The sequence below is a fragment of the Tyto alba genome, unplaced genomic scaffold (assembly GCF_018691265.1).
Source record: "Tyto alba isolate M040663 unplaced genomic scaffold, T.alba_DEE_v4.0 Super-Scaffold_6, whole genome shotgun sequence".
Classification (NCBI taxonomy): Eukaryota; Metazoa; Chordata; class Aves; order Strigiformes; family Tytonidae; genus Tyto; species Tyto alba.
In genome coordinates, this window is record NW_024881327.1 from 29,377,635 (window position 1) to 29,393,580 (window position 15,946).

At 37.6% G+C, this 15,946-nt stretch overlaps 1 protein-coding gene across 3 annotated transcripts in view; it reads right to left on the reverse strand.

Moving 5' to 3' along the window:
* SLC30A9 (solute carrier family 30 member 9) overlaps positions 1 to 15,946 on the reverse strand; it is a 42,742-nt gene extending 26,796 nt beyond the window's left edge. The window contains exons 1-8 of one of the 3 annotated variants that reach the window (XR_006167010.1): positions 15,659 to 15,849; positions 13,933 to 14,109; positions 10,369 to 10,431; positions 6,449 to 6,548; positions 4,961 to 5,053; positions 4,486 to 4,568; positions 3,024 to 3,082; positions 2,190 to 2,257 (exon numbers count right to left, since the gene is read on the reverse strand). Coding sequence is in view for 2 of the 3 variants with exons in the window: in XM_042807799.1 (XP_042663733.1) it covers positions 2,190 to 2,257; positions 3,024 to 3,082; positions 4,486 to 4,568; positions 4,961 to 5,053; positions 6,449 to 6,548; positions 10,369 to 10,431; positions 13,933 to 14,109; positions 15,659 to 15,755 (740 nt within the window). In the remaining variant the exon portion in view is untranslated. Of the gene's footprint in view, positions 1 to 2,189; positions 2,258 to 3,023; positions 3,083 to 4,485; positions 4,569 to 4,960; positions 5,054 to 6,448; positions 6,549 to 10,368; positions 10,432 to 13,932; positions 14,110 to 15,658 lie in introns of all 3 variants that reach the window. The other 2 variants (XM_042807799.1, XM_042807800.1) reach the window with 2 other exon arrangements.

A 15,946-nucleotide genomic window follows, 5' to 3' on the forward strand; every position in this document is an offset into this window, starting at 1 on the left:
AAAGTAGATGAAAATCAATCTTTCAAATCAAGGCTCCTAACTTAACAATTTAAATTACAATTCAAATAAATCGATCCTGACTGAACTGTAAACTTGAAAAAATTAAAGGGCATTATTACTTGTTTTTACATATTTATGTTTCAAAGATAACCACCCCAAGGCCCCATGATGTATAGGGGGAAGAAGAATTATGGGGAATTGAGAAACATATATAGGGAATTGTACCATTATGTCATTTCCCACTTTTTATACTCTACCTCGCAGCATAAGATATGATCTAGAAGGAACTGGTCTGATTTACACAACCATCCCTGTCTACCTACATAAAATATTTAGGCTTTTGAAAAAAGAACGGTAAAAAAATAGATGTCAAAATTAAAAAAAAAAATCAAACTGAAAATATTCAGATCCACTATGAATCTATGGAAAAAAATCTTCTATTTAGGTTCTAGATTTGAGAACTAAACATATTTCATCACATCTATTTCCAAAGAAGCAGTAACATTACCAACATCCTTGACCACTGTTTTTTAAAAAATATTACATACCGTGCAAACTTTGTACTGTTTAAAAGGTAAAACACTAACATGACAAATAAATCACTTCAACAATGCCAGACTCTTAAGAATTTTTTGCTAATAATAGATCATTCCCTTTTTGATAAAAAAACATTACCTTCCTGTATTTCTCTAACAGGTTTTTCCTCACTCACAGAATTCTATTAAAGCCACATAGAGCGCACCAGTGCAGCTGGTCTATACCCTCACATGTGGATCCGTAGAGAAGAGCTCTGCTTTTGATTGAACAACATTTCATCCTCACTGAGGAAACCTGAAGTTTGTGAAAAGTCTACCAAATCATTCCAACTGGAGAAGTTAAGATAGATTTGCCTTTCTTGACTCAAAACCAGAAGCCATTAAAAATCATACTGATGTCAAGAAGATCAGGGCCACAAACAATGGAGCACTGATCGTCATCTTGACTTAAATCTCTGAAAAGTCATCAGGTATTTGAGGGCCAGGAGACCCTTTAACTTGTAAAAAAGCTCCACAAAAAGATGACTGAGCAATGCAACAGTTTCTACAAACTTCTGCTGGCATGGCTGCCAGGCATCCATCTATAAAAGTACCTAAGCATCCAAAAGGTATTTATGAATGAAGAGAGTGTAATTGTTATAGCAATGCCCTATTTACAAAGCAGGAGGAAAGGTCTGTTTCTCTAGATCACTGTAAGAAAGTGAAGGAGGTGGAAGTGACCACAGAACAACATCTCTTCTTTTTTTTATTTTTTTTCTTTCCATTAGAAACATCCATACCAGTAGTTCTTATATGTTTTTAACTTCGAAAGCTCTGAATAGTTATTAGTAGAATACTTAGAGGGAGGTTTTCAGTCAAATACGCTTTGTGTTTTTTTTCCCCCAAGCAAAATGCATATGATTTTGTAGGAAAACTCAGAGTTATTTCCTGCTCAAAATGTTTTCTGTGCCAAAAAAGCATTTTCCCCATGTTTCTATTTTGCTCCCTTACATCAATACTGTATTAGCAAATAAATAGCTTTTGTAAAATCAAATTTTTTCAAATTCACAGATTTTATGGCAAGTAAATTTTAGCCATCATTTCTTGAGAGAAACTTAACATACTTCTGTGTGATTCATGAGAGTTGCCAGTGTGTTCATTTGCTTTAAATCAGGATCATTAAATTTAGATTTGTTTCACTCCAACTCATAAGACATGTGAAAGGCAAAAACCTCCTAAAATATCCCCTTTTCAGTTAAAGAAAAAGAGTTGAATAACAGCAGAAAGAGAAAAGCAAGTTATTTTCTGTTGGTTAGATTGTTTAAAACGTATTAAAATCTTCCTCTCAAGGAGCAAGAAAAAAGGACAACTTTAGATGCCTATCTCTCCACATCCTTCAAAATTTTAGTTTTTACTTTAATGAACTGTTTATTCTGATCAACTTCAAAAAAATTTGCTTTTCTCTGATCAGACATATATTCTATTCCTGATCTCTCTGTACTGATCAGAGTTCCTAAACTCTCCCATCAACAATGAATAAACAAATCTATCACCTTCAGTTACAAAGACACGGGTATCTTTAGCTTGAATACACACACTGTTCTCATTTCCAAGATAATAAAAATAAATTGCTTTATACTTGCAGAAGCAAAACATTTATTTTTTTAAACTTACATGCAAATAGCTACCATTACGACCTTCCCTGGTCCCTTGAAAAACATAGCTGCTGCACTGGAGCGTGGCTAGATAAAGAAATAAGAGATTATTAAAATAAAATAACCAAATAGTGACCTCATGAAGGACCTACCATACGAATTATTAAATAAAAACTTTGCATTTACCTATATTACAAAAGTAAAGCTACAGTCCTTGAAGCCTTCCAATTTACTACTGAATGCTCACCCAAAACGCAATTGGGTCTTACACATTTCTACAAACGGATGGCTATAAAAAGGATAAACAACCAACAAAGCCTCCAGCAGGGGCCACTGCAACCATAAGGACAGGAGCCAGCTGTGCAGCAGAAAAATTAAGAAATCGTTATACCATAGCAGAGCACCCACAATGGGTCTGCTTAAGCAAAAAGGAAGGGCCAGTAGGGCATAAAGCAAAGAGTTAATGTGTTGGGGTTTTTTCCTTAGGAAACCTACTTTATTTCTTTAAAATAACAGCATATTTAGAAGCCATAGATGAAATCACAAATATAGCTGCAATTTTGTTAATAAGTAGGCAATTGACTGAAAAAAAAAAAAAAAAAGACAAAAACAAAACAAAACACTGAAAAAACTTACTGGTGGATTATATTTCCACATTAGGAACCCATTTAAACTGGCATCATAACATTTGCCACTGCATTACAATCAGAGATAGATCTGGTATCTTACAAATACATCTTCCAATAATATTCAGTTAGATAAGCTTATGCAACCATTTCACTTTTTCCTTCAAAAGGTGTCATAGTGTATCTCATAGCATTTTTCTATCCAAAGCCTTTAAAACATCTCTTACCTTAGTATTTCCAAAGAACTCCTTGTATTCCCTCAACAGCCTTTGATTTCTAAATAGCTCTGCAATACAAAATTGTTATCATGAATACGAACTAGTAACCAGTAGTTTCAGGAACTGAAATCTATTCTTTTTATGCAGCAGCCAACCTCTAGTAAGACCTATATGGTCTATCTTTCTTTGTGAAAAAACTCTTCTCCTGGTATTGTTAAACAGAAACACGTATTGTTACATACTCATGCAAAATGCTAAATACAATCTGTTATGATCCTATACATTGTTGCCATTTCTAACAACAAAGGATGGATGACACACAGAGGGAAAAACTCAAAATACACTGCACCAAATCCAGGCATTCTACTGCCTCCCTCCTGCCCCTTAACCACACAAGAGAGAGGGAAGGATGCTTCAAAGTAAGTTTCTTAGCATCAGTATTTTTCCACCCACTAATGAAGTTCAGTAACTTCAAGATAAACATCAGTGTACTACAGTATCTAGAAGCTGTAGCACTAGATTCTCCCCTACAAAGTTATACAAAATACATTGTATACAGTAATTTAAACAGATTAAAACAGCCAGTAGAGTACAAGGATAGCCTGTAAAAAATGGAAGTTACCACTTCAAGCATACAATGTTTCAGTATGCTATTATGACTGAGTAGTATTTTTTCAATCTCATTTTTTGGGTTATGTCCACGAATTACTTTGCTGGTCACTAAAAATTCTGAAGCTACTGACTGCACTCTCAGTACAAACACTTACAGGTACCTTAACAAGTGCCTGCAGCTCTAGGCTTTTTACTAGGAGAGTGTTTCAGTGGCACAACTGTTTCAAAAACAAAATTAAAATACCTCTGATTTTAAGGTGCATAATTGGAACAAGTACCTTGAAGCAATATTGCCTCTCCTGTAATTTTAACTGACTAGACAGATAAAAATTCATTACCAACTACTGATTTGACTGTACGTGTTATTGAAAATACCAGCAAGGATGACGACAATAATTTTAAGCAAAAAGGTAATTTGAGCGCATTTCCCCCCTTTCTGAAGCACAAGGGTAACCTGAACTCATTTCAGAGGAAAAATAAATGAGTAACATTGAGTATGTTATAAAGATTTGGATTGGGTTTAAGTCTTTTCAAACTTCTCTGTGAAAAAATCCAAACCCACTCAAGATGTTAATTGTAATCTAAAAATTGAAACAACTCCCCCCAAAAAGCAAAGTATGACTACAGATCTCAACTGAATGTATATTCTTGCTATATTACATTATAAATTTTAAGATAGTAACAGGTTAAATCTGCATAGATAGTAATGTGTTACTCTAACACTATGCTATAAAGCCTTATCAGCACTTGCTAATTCCAAATTTGTATGCTCTCAATGAAATAACACACCACCTTGTGGATTTCTAACAATCATACTTTCTTGTTTACATTTGAAGTTCTCTGAAAATTCTATACTCACTTTCTCTGTACTTGATCTCTGCCTCTTTACGTCGTTTTCTTTCCCTAGCAAGAGCCTCTGGACTACCCCAAACTTCAAGAGACCTGCACAGAGTAGAAGTAATTCAACAATGGTTCCATTTATGCAACTTCTATTCAGTTTGACTACATTACAAATGCCTCTCCTAAAAGCAGAACATCACATCATTCTTTCTGATAAGAAGCCAGGTAGACTACTTTACAGAATAAAAAGTTGGGCATGAGGGGGCTGAAGACAAGTGCTTAATCTTTGCACACATAAAACATAACCTCCAGTTTTATATACACCATGTAATTATTACAATAATGACAATATAAAATGTGTTCAGATAGAAAATGGAAAACATTATTGCCCTTTCACATTGGAAACCTGATTTTTAAAGGTGTTTTTTTTCTCTCTCTCTCATATAATCCATTTTAAATGATCCAAACATTTTCCTTCATAAAAATGTTCTTACTTTGCCTCAACATCTGATCTCAGGTACACAGTGAAAGTCTCGGTGTCATCATGGGGGCTTCGTCGTTTAATTTTCCTCAGCTGGTCTAAATCACTAAGGAAAGTGGACAAAAAGTTTAGTGCAAGAAGTTGTTCATATTTTCACTTTTTTTCATAATTTTATGCCTGGGTGATCTTCCACAGTTTTGATATTATTAATTTGCAGTACAGAAAAAACTGAGGTTGTCTACTTGAGCCAAACGGAACGATACGCAACATGATGCAAGCGATCTCTAGGATGCTACTGAAAACCACTGTTTTCCACACTCGGAAGTCCAATTCTTTCCCTCACACTATGAAACACTATACATAGAAGACAAAGTAATAAAACATTGAAAAATAAAGCATCCAGTGAGTGATCTGCATGTAACTGATAATGTGCACAAGCACTGAACAAGAAGGTTCATGGCTTAACATCTCTAAATAGAAAATGGAAGTCATGTGACATAAGAAGTTAAGAAATTTAACCTCAAAACATACACACCCAGCACAAGTTGCAAAAGGTACGAGATAACAAAACTACCTGGGGGCACAGCTCCTGTGCTGAGCTACACATTACGGCATCTATACTGAGAAGCATCAGGGATTTTTTTTTTTTTAATACAACTGAACATTTCAATTTTACCTCAACCAATTACCTAGTCCTTTTTGCCTTTTTTCTTCTTTTTTTTTTTCCCCCTCCTCTTTTGGTTAATCCAGCAAAACTGTATCTAGTTAATTCTCTGTGCAACAAGCCAGTTGTTATAGAAATATGGCAGAGGACTAAGCATAATTTGTCACTGGATTTTCAGCAAAGACCAAGTTTGGTGACATACCCTATATGTAAAAACTGGAGAGGAACAGTGACAGCATAAAAAGTTACAAACAAAGCTGCTATGCCTTTAGATTTAATATGGGTTACATACATAACATGCACGAAATCTGACAAGACACCTCAACTACAACGACACTCAGTATGACCTGCTGGCAGGCACGGCATATAGTAAAAGGCAGTAAATATTAATCAAGTAACAATAGTTCGGTTACAATGAACCAGATTATATTTTATTCCAAATTACAGACTTTACATAACATGAAGTTTCCACAGATCTTTTAGAGATGTTCACCTCAAACCATCATGACCCCAAAATGCTGAAACAAGAGTTATTTGCCATTCCCCCCATAACTAGCTGCTCTACAGGTGGACTCCTCCCAACTAGATTTATGGTCATATAAGTATAAACAAATTACTTTAAGAAGCAACTACGGAAACATGCAAACTAAGTGCAAGTTCCTAATCCACTGTAACACACTAAGTATACAAGAAGTAACCTCAGCCACTTATGATTAGGTATACCACAAAAGCATTTAGAAAAAGTTGTTGTGTAAAATCACTCTACAATCACAATTACTTTTGAAGCACATACGAACAAATAGTCACAATTTAAATTTCAACTCAAACCCATCATACCTGGACTTAAGACAAAACTCATTTATTGCTCTGACTCCAGTGATGAAGTTATTCTGTGTGTATTTTGGTCCATACTCTCTCTTTTTAAGGACTGCTTTCACTTAAAAACAGAAATAGATAAGCAAGTTAAATCACTCGCGGAGACTACAGCTGAAACTACAAAAGTTAATTCAACCTAGTGTCATATCATGATACCTCTGCATGGACACCTGAAAAACAATGCTTGTTAGTGAGATAGAAAGCTTACAAGTGAAGAGAAAGGAATGTTCTTCATTGTGAAAATGAGTAAGAGTAGAATGATTTACCTCCAAAAATGCTACTTGCTAAGTTTTAGTTCAGGGCTCTCAAAGATCCCACACACTTAACTGCCACTGTCAGAAACTTCTTCAACTTTCATGTCAGAGATGGTGTTTGGCTATTAGGATAGCATTTAAATATGGCAATTTGGAAACCCTCGCTCTAGCAACTGAAATGGCAACATAAAGCTCCATTTCTTTTTTTCCAATACTTAACCAATTCCACCTTCTTCAGATAAGATTTTTGACCTTTGTAGACCACACAGAGAAATGAGACACACTTTATAAGTCATTTTTCTCAACTATTACTTTCAAAATTTGCACCCTTAGTATTGGCTATTTATAACAATTAAAAACATACATTCTTTATTTATAATGCTTTCTGGGTTTAGAATATTTACTGTTAGCAGATTTTCATGCACAGGAAAAAGAATACTACATGTACTCAGAAAAGGACAAATGGAATTTAAAATTTACGCCATTATTTCCTGCTTGACTATACATACATAACTTCATCTTATTTTCAAGTGTAAGTCACTATACACTCACTTCCATTAAAAACGTTATGCTTACTGGAAGAAGAGTTACAATTGCAAAAGGATATAAGGCTAAAGAACACAACTGAAAATTATATGCTCAAATTCTGTAAGTGAGAAGACTTGTCAGCACACATGAACTTCCTGCGTATCACAGGATTTATATGATTTATATAGTTAGTCCAGAATTTCTCCCTAAGTCACAGGATAATTACAGAAAGATACTGCATTTAAAGAATTTGAGAAGAAAACTTCCTAGAGTTCTATGTTGTCCTATTTCTGAGTTTTGAAAGCTTAAAGGTAAAATACATTTCTTGACACTCAACAATACAATAACATTACAGATATCAATATTTACCATCACAATCTGATCTCTGTCATACAGTTTGAACTTAGACAATTTTTGAAGTACTTGATAATCACATTCATCCCACAATGCTCCTGAGCAAAGGTGACAAGAAAAATAGAGATTTACTAAAACCAGTCCATCATTTACTAAGATTAGGCTAGGATGAACATTTTTAAATAATAAGAATGCTTCCCATCTTTTCTTATTTAAAACAGATATATACCCATCTTTCAGAAACACAGGTAAATTTAGTTAAAAGAAAATACCAGAGCCAGTTGGACATTGCAGAATATCTCAACAATCATACCCTTAGTTCCAATAACTATACAAAATTGGCAATAAATGTGGGGGGAAAAAAAATAAATCAATTTTGTATTTCCAAGAGGACAGAGACCAATAAAAGATGATGTAAATAAAACACTTTAAGTAACACAAATTTTTAAGATTAGTGATCTTTTAAAAGTGTTATTGTCTTAGTAATACTTGGATCATTAAGTTTCTAAGTCACCGCAGCATCTGAAGACTAGAATTCCACTTTTCTTGCTTGCACATCTATAATCTACAGAGCCAAAACTTTATTCTCATTGAAAGATATATATATTTTTAGAATTATTTTACAGTCTAATTTCTCCTATCTACCTTGTATGTCCCCCCTGCATGCATACACTGACAACAGACCCAAAGAAATTGACATAAAGGATGCAGACAAAAGTGTACAGAAAATATACACAGAGAGACACTGATCTCATGTTGTTACTAACAAGTATTATGATTTAATATTTCTTTAAATTTGGAGAAAGACAGTAGGAATTCTGATACAGTTTACAGCCTGTTGAGTCACTTTCACTGCAGAGATTTTTTTTTTTTTACATAGTTCAAAGAGAAATGGCAATTTCTATTTTGATAAAGTTCTTTCCATACAGCACAACAGTTTTTAAAAGCATAATTCTCATAATAATATAACAGAAACTATCAGAGTGAAGATGGAGTGAAATCAAGTCATGATAAATTAAGGACATGAAAGGAAGTTACACTCATTTTATCCACTTATGTTTCTAAACAATGTAACTAAAGACAGAAGCATGTATTTATTTGGATTGGATTTGTGCGGCAAGGTTTTGGTAGTGGGGGGACTACAGAGGTGGCTTCTGTGAGAAGCTGCTAGAAGCTTCCCCCATGTCCCATAGAGCCAGTGCCAGCCGGCTCAGAGATGGACCTGGCGCTGGCCGAGGCCGAGCTCATCAGCAACGGCAGCAGCGCCTCTGGAATAACACATGTGAGGGAGGAAAAAAATCTGTAAAACAGCAACTGCAGCTGGAAGGAGGAGTGAGAATATGTGAGCGAAACAACTCTGCAGACACCAAGGTCAGTGAAGAAGGAGTGGGGAGAGGTGCTCCAGGAACTGAAGTAGAGATTCCCCTGCAGCCCCTGGTGAAGCCCAGGGTGAGGCAGGCTGTGCCCTGCACCCACGGAGGTCCATGGTGGAGCAGATCTCTGCCTGCAGCCCATGGAGGGCCCCACGCCACAGCAGGTGGATGCCCAAAAGAGGCTGTGACCCCATGGGAAGCCCAGACTGGAGCAGGCTCCTGGCAGGACCTGTGGACCCATAGAGAGAGGAGCCCACACTGGAGCAGGTTTGCTGGCAGGACCTGTGACCCCATGGGGGACCCACGCTGGAACAGTCTGTTCCTGAGGGACTGCACCCCGTGGAAGGGACCCACACCGGAGCAGTTTGTGAAGAGCTGCAGCCTATGGGAAGGATTCATGTTGGATAAGTTTGTGGAGGACTGTCTCCTGTGGAAGTGACCCCATGCTGGAGCAGGGGAAGAATGTGAGGAGTCCTACCCCTAAGGAGGAAGGAGCGGCAAAGACAACAGGAGATGAACTGACCATAACTCTCATCCCCCTGAGCCACTTGGGTGGAAGAGGTAGAGAAATCTTGAGTACAGTTAAGCCCAGGAAGAAGGGAGGGATGGGGGAAGGTGTTTTAAGATTCCGGTTTTATTTCTCACTACCTACTCTGATTTGATTGGTAATAAATTAAACTAATTTTCCCCAAGTCAAGTCTGTTTTGCCCATGACAGGAATTGGTGAGGGACCTCCCTGTCCTCCTGCCCTTATTCCCACCCACTTGCCTTTCGTTACATTTTTTCTCTCCCATGTTTACTTGAGGAAGGGTATGACAGAGCACCTTTGGTGGGCACCTGGCATCCAGCCAGGGTCAACCCACTGCATCACTACAGGCACAAATGGGAACATTACAAGACTCAGATTAGGCAGTTCATGTGGTCAAAATATATTTAGGAGCAACACTGATTAGATTAACTCAGCAGTAAAAAGAAACAGAGGAAGACTTAACAAGTAACAGGGGAAGCTCAAGTATTCAGCTTAGCCACATTAAGTCTGAGATGGTGAATGGACATGCCTAAAAACATACAAGGAGGACAGACTGCAATAACAGATGAGGAAGCAAATCAGTCTTTTCCTGACAAACTGATCAACTTAAATGAAACAACTAAAAAGAGACACAGAAGAGTAATTAAAAGGAATACTGCTATATTTGATTTTTTCAGGAGTCATTTTCAAACAACTGGCTAACAAACAAAGCTGACATACAAGTGTGTTTTAAAATGTTATTCACGTAACTTGTTACACAACTTAAGAGAAACCACTGTTTCCTTACACATATCCTTTTTGACTATTAGCAGACATCAGTAAATACAGGAAGTATCTTTTTACCTTTTACTTGGATTGGCTCTTTAAGGAAAGACTGCTTTTGACCTGCACTGGTTGTATCCTGTCCTGTAAAATAAAAATAAAGCTCACTGTTAATATGGAAGTATCTACTTTTCTTTTTAGTAGAGAGTTTGGTTGACATAACAAAGTAAGAATACATCTTAATATTGCTTTTGAACCTGACAATTAAAAAACATTTTTGCTAGATTTCTAACACTTAAAACTCTCAAAATAAAAGACGGAAATAGTAAAAAAATAAATAACAAAATAAGATATTAATATAGCGTCAATCAATACATTCCTAGCAGTTTGCAGAAGAGCACCAACTTGCAACATATTTGAGAAAGTATGTTGAATTTTTAAAATATATTTTAACAGTATAGTTATAGTTTGGGGCGAGTTTCATGCAAAATTGTAGATGAGTAAATATAATGAATCCTATATAGTTTATAGCTGCTGATCATCTGAGTCTCTCAGGCCTTTCAAGCTGTAATTCAATTTTAAGGGATGGAAGCTTTTTCACTTACAAAAAAATAGCTCCTTAAAATATAGACTATTTAAACTAAAATCCACGACACATGTCACAAGCTGGAGCTAGAATAAAGACAAAGTATTTTAGGTGGTTTTGAAATTTGAGGATATGACTCAATAAAAAGTCAGTAAAATATAATTTACAGTACTGTTAAATTAATCTTAATATTTGAAAAATAATATATTCCAGTAATTTCAGTGCGATTTCTACTTAGAAATCAGAAGTACTACTTGAAAATACAAATAGTGCATCCTTATCTCATACATTTCAACATAGCTTTCAGAACAAAAACCTTATAATTCTAACATGTCAAACCAACATACCCATTCTTGTGTGCCCTACCACTCCCTAACATTGAGGGTTTGCTACACATCCAGAGTCATTAACAAAAATAAAACTGACCTTATTGAAGGTGATAGATAAAAAAGAAAATAATATTATTCAAGCAGGTTTGTGTTAATTAATGAGATACTCCTACCTTAGCATGCTACTCAAATTACTCAAAGGTCAGACATTCTTGAAGTGTGGACTACATAACTATCTTTCCATCAGGCAATTAGTTATTGCCCTAACAGCAACTGGGGACTAAGGCTAACAACAATCCAAATATACTTTCTTGGAAAAATAACACTTATAAATTTATGAAACTGATCTTATTACACAACAAATAAGGCTGGACCATAAATTAGCATTCCTAAAACAGTCATCCCCATCAGTCACTGTTTGACTTCAAAACAAAAGCAGAAAACCCTTTGCTGTTCCTTTCTTTTCTTACCTGGTTTAAAACACCAGGCAGCAGATTTATCAATATTCATGATAAAAAACTTCAGCTAAGATTGCTTAGCAAAAACTGAGTAGTATCTTCTTTTCAGAAATTTCATGCAACCATTTATATCATTAAAAGAAATATCACCAACATTACTTAACAAAAAGATTGGGTCATAAGATCACAGGGGGTGGGGACGTGGGGGGAAAGATACAAAAATAACAAGATTTGTATCTATGCACATAAATCTATGTATATCAAGTACACTTCTAAAGTTTACTACCTCAGTCTAGAAACTGGACAAAATCACAGTGTACTGATGAGGGGAAAAAAAAAAAAAAAACAAAACCTTCAATTCACAATTACTGTTTTTCAGTCAAGCAGAGGTTGATATGGTAGAATTTTCAGGATTAATACATTAATATTTTCAATATCCCATTAACATGAAAAGCATTTCCCAAGTTTACTGATAAAGAAAAGGAAGTCCAAAAGATATCCATTATTTAATAAGTATTTAAGTTACTGGAAAAGTAAGGCAATCTTTACAGGTATTATATTACCTTTTCAGAATTCTACCAAAATACCATTTTTTTTAAATAAACAGTAGTATTATGCCCATAATACATACGAACGTTCTATCCACTAGGCCCTAGAAAACACTCCCTATATGAAGCATGCATATAACAATATGAATTCCAAAATAAACTTCAAAGCAATTGTTCATCTATGCACAGTATCTCTAGGCTGCAGTTTCATATATGCTTGCATACGTCAGCCCCCGCTTTCAACAAAAGTTAAGCCTCATGGTGTCCATGTGGTGTAGTTCCACTCAAGGACTTCTACGACTCAAGGCTGTGCTGCCACAAAGGGCAGCATCTCTCCTCCAGACATTTTAGACAGTGAGCAGGATCAGCTTAGTGATCCATCCTAACTCTACCCTAGCTCTGCAAAACAAGCAAGAAATTAGTTTTCACAAAACAGGCCTGAATGTCACTAATACCAGCACAAGAGAGGGAATAATGATAGGGGTGGGAGAAGGTGGGAACATCCCTTCTGATGACAATCAACAATTATATGAACTCAAGGCAGTCATAAAAGCAATAGTGCTAGACTATTTTCGCATGTCCTATTTTTAATACCTTTAACTCCACATTAAGAACCCAGAAAAATACCAACAACTACAACTGTCCCTACAGTCTTTCACTGTATTCAGGCAGACATTCTTCTGCAAGGATCTCCACCCTTCAGCAACCATCTTCAGCTCAACACTTTCCAAGAAACTTAAACGGTCTAAAATTCAGTTGCAGACTTAAGAAACAATATCTAATTGTTACACTTAGAACAACATTTAAGATCCGCTTTTGCACTTCCAAACATCAGGACAGTAATTCTCCTAGCTGGCTATAGTTACTAACTTTTGAAGATTGCTGCAAGTCTTAGCAATTTACAAGTTACTGAAGAAAGAATGACTACCTGATAACCTGACAATGACGAGAATGAAATTTTCTTTAGTAAGACACTTAGTTTTAGACAAAAGCACACAGAAAGAGAGCTTTCATTTTAAAAAATAATTTGTTATCTGTTAAGCATGGTCTTCCAAACATATATATCTGTGCAGTCCTACACTTAATAAGCAGAAAAAATAGGATGATAGGATGCAGCAAGGACAAGACAGTTCTGAATTTCACAAGCACAAGATCAACAATCAAACTGAACAGCAAGGAGGGTCAGGTTATGTCCATTATATCAAGCGTTTAATGTGAATGCTGCAGTTCTGACAACTGTCAGGTTAGAAAGCTCCAGCAGGTGACAAAGCTCAACCTTCTTTACCATCTATAGCCTGACCTGGAGAAGTCACATTGCTCAGTATTCACACTCATTCAACCTTTATCTCTAGTTCATTTCATACCACAAACCTGAAATTCTACAAAAATAATTCAAGTAAGCATGCAAAGTGGTGAAAGACAAGTAATACATTCAATTTCTTAACCCTTAAATTACCTAATCCCTTCTGAAATCCACCTTATCACCACTTTAAATTTGACTAAACTTAAATCCTTTAAATACTAGAATGACAAAGAAATAAATTTCAGCATTCCTCCCTGCTTATACATTTGAAATTCATATATAGTTGCCCACAAGCAACAAATACTAAGAATTCTACAACCATAATACCATACAATTGAAAAAAAAAAAAAAAGCTATGAACTGTTCAATACATAAAGTTTTTACATTTCTATAAATATTCTTTATTTTAGCTTAGTACCACCTGTTCCAACTTTACGCAGGGTTTCTTCAGGGGTTGATCTATTTGTACCTTCGGATCCAAGATCTTTTTTCTGACCACTGGAGGTATAAACTCTCACTTGACTCATCAACTGCACAGGCAGACGATTGCATGGTAGAATATAAGACAGGCTCCCACTTTTCATTGAAGCTTGCCATCCTATCAGGGGGAAGAAGAAAAAAAAGAGGTTTCAAGCAATCATTTTGGAAGGAAAAAGAAGGAAAAGTGGTCCAGCTAAACCAGCATAAGTCACACAACAAAACTATTAGCCATTTCATTTCACTCTTCGCACACCCTGTACAAGCCACAGCTTACCAATTAAGAAAAACCAAACTGCATGCATTGCATTACACTACAGAAATTACATAGAAACGCACACAACACTGTATAAAAAATTTTATTCAGAAGAATCTTAAATTCTGCAAAATTTACAACAGACAAATTACAAGACAAATATGTAAAAAGCCTACTGAGAAATCACCCCAGGTATGCAATCTTCAATGTCTAAAGACTAGCCAAAAGCAGTTATACGCGGTACAGGCCAACCTGTATTAACAACCAGCTTCTTTTAGGCAGCACAAACATTTCTGTAGAGAGGGTATACAACTCCTCCAACCAGAAATGCAACAAGCAAATTGGCTGCTTTGCAAAGCACTCATTAAAAAATAAAGCATAAAACAACAACAACAAAAAATTAAGCAGTGCTGGTAAATCAAGTCATACAAAGTATGCCTAATCGTATATGAATAATGCATCTCTTACAAAATGATATTTTATAGACCTGTTTATAAAAGCCTCAACAGCTTTCCTTTTATTTTAGCAGCAAAGCATCTGCACATGTGCATGCACGAATTTGAACTGTACAGAAGAACAAGTTCAAAACGAGCTCAAAAGAAGTCTGATAAGCTCTTATTATTAGATGTCACTAACGTGACAAAATCCCAGAAAAATCAACTCAACACAGCTCAGTGAACTTAGTGATTATGACTCATGAAACACCACAATAACTATATGGCACAAGATGAGAAGTGTTGTTTCCTGAACTTTGGTGATACTGGAGCACTTGAGAAAGGGAAACTTAATCAGCATGTTTAGAGGGCCTACCAGTCCATACACATACACACACGAAAAAAAACATCAAAGAAAAAGGGTATTTGCTGCAATTCAACCGTAAGTGATTACACGAAGATGAAGAAAATACACGAAGATGAAGAAAACCGGCCAGAATTTATATTTCGTGGGATCTGTCGCCTAAAAGAAAAGCCAGAGCTCACTCCAGCAGGAACCCTGTAAGACCACGCTTCGTTTTCTAGAATTACCGCAAACTCCAACCCCGACGCGGGCATGACGTACTAGTTTTACGTAAGACCGGGGCTGAGAGGGCAGCAGGCCTACACCGGGCGCCTGAAAACACCCGCGATACGGCACTGTGCCCGTCGCGATACGCCTGGCCTACCGAGGCAGCTACGACCTGGACGACTTCCCTTCTTTTTTTAAAGGCGATCCGCGGGAGGCCGCCCGCGCGGTGCGGCGGCTCCCGGCCCCGCGGACGCCCCACAGCCGGGGGGTCGGCGTCACTTTTCCCCACGCAGCTCGATCACTGCTTCCTACGAGACTCGAGCGGGGAGCGGCGGGGGCCCGCCCCGGGGTGGGGGGTTCCCGGCGGCCGGACCGCAGGGCGCAGCGGGCCGGGCCCTGAGGGACTCACCGTGGCAGGCGCGGGGGAGCGGCGCCGCCCGGCACCGCAGGTACAGGCGGTAGAGGCCGCGGCAGCCCCGCCGCTGGGCGGCCAGGGCCGGCATCATGGCGGCGGCCGCAGGCGGAGCCCGGCCGCTCCCCGCCGCACGCCAGCGGCCGGCCGGCGGGCGGCCAGGCGCATGGGAGAAGCCCGGCGGGGCGGCGGCGGGCGGCAGCCGGCGGGGGGAAAAGCCGGCGGTGGGCGGAGCCGGGGCCCGGATGTGCGGAGGGAGCAGGGGCCGCCGCTGCCTCACCGGCC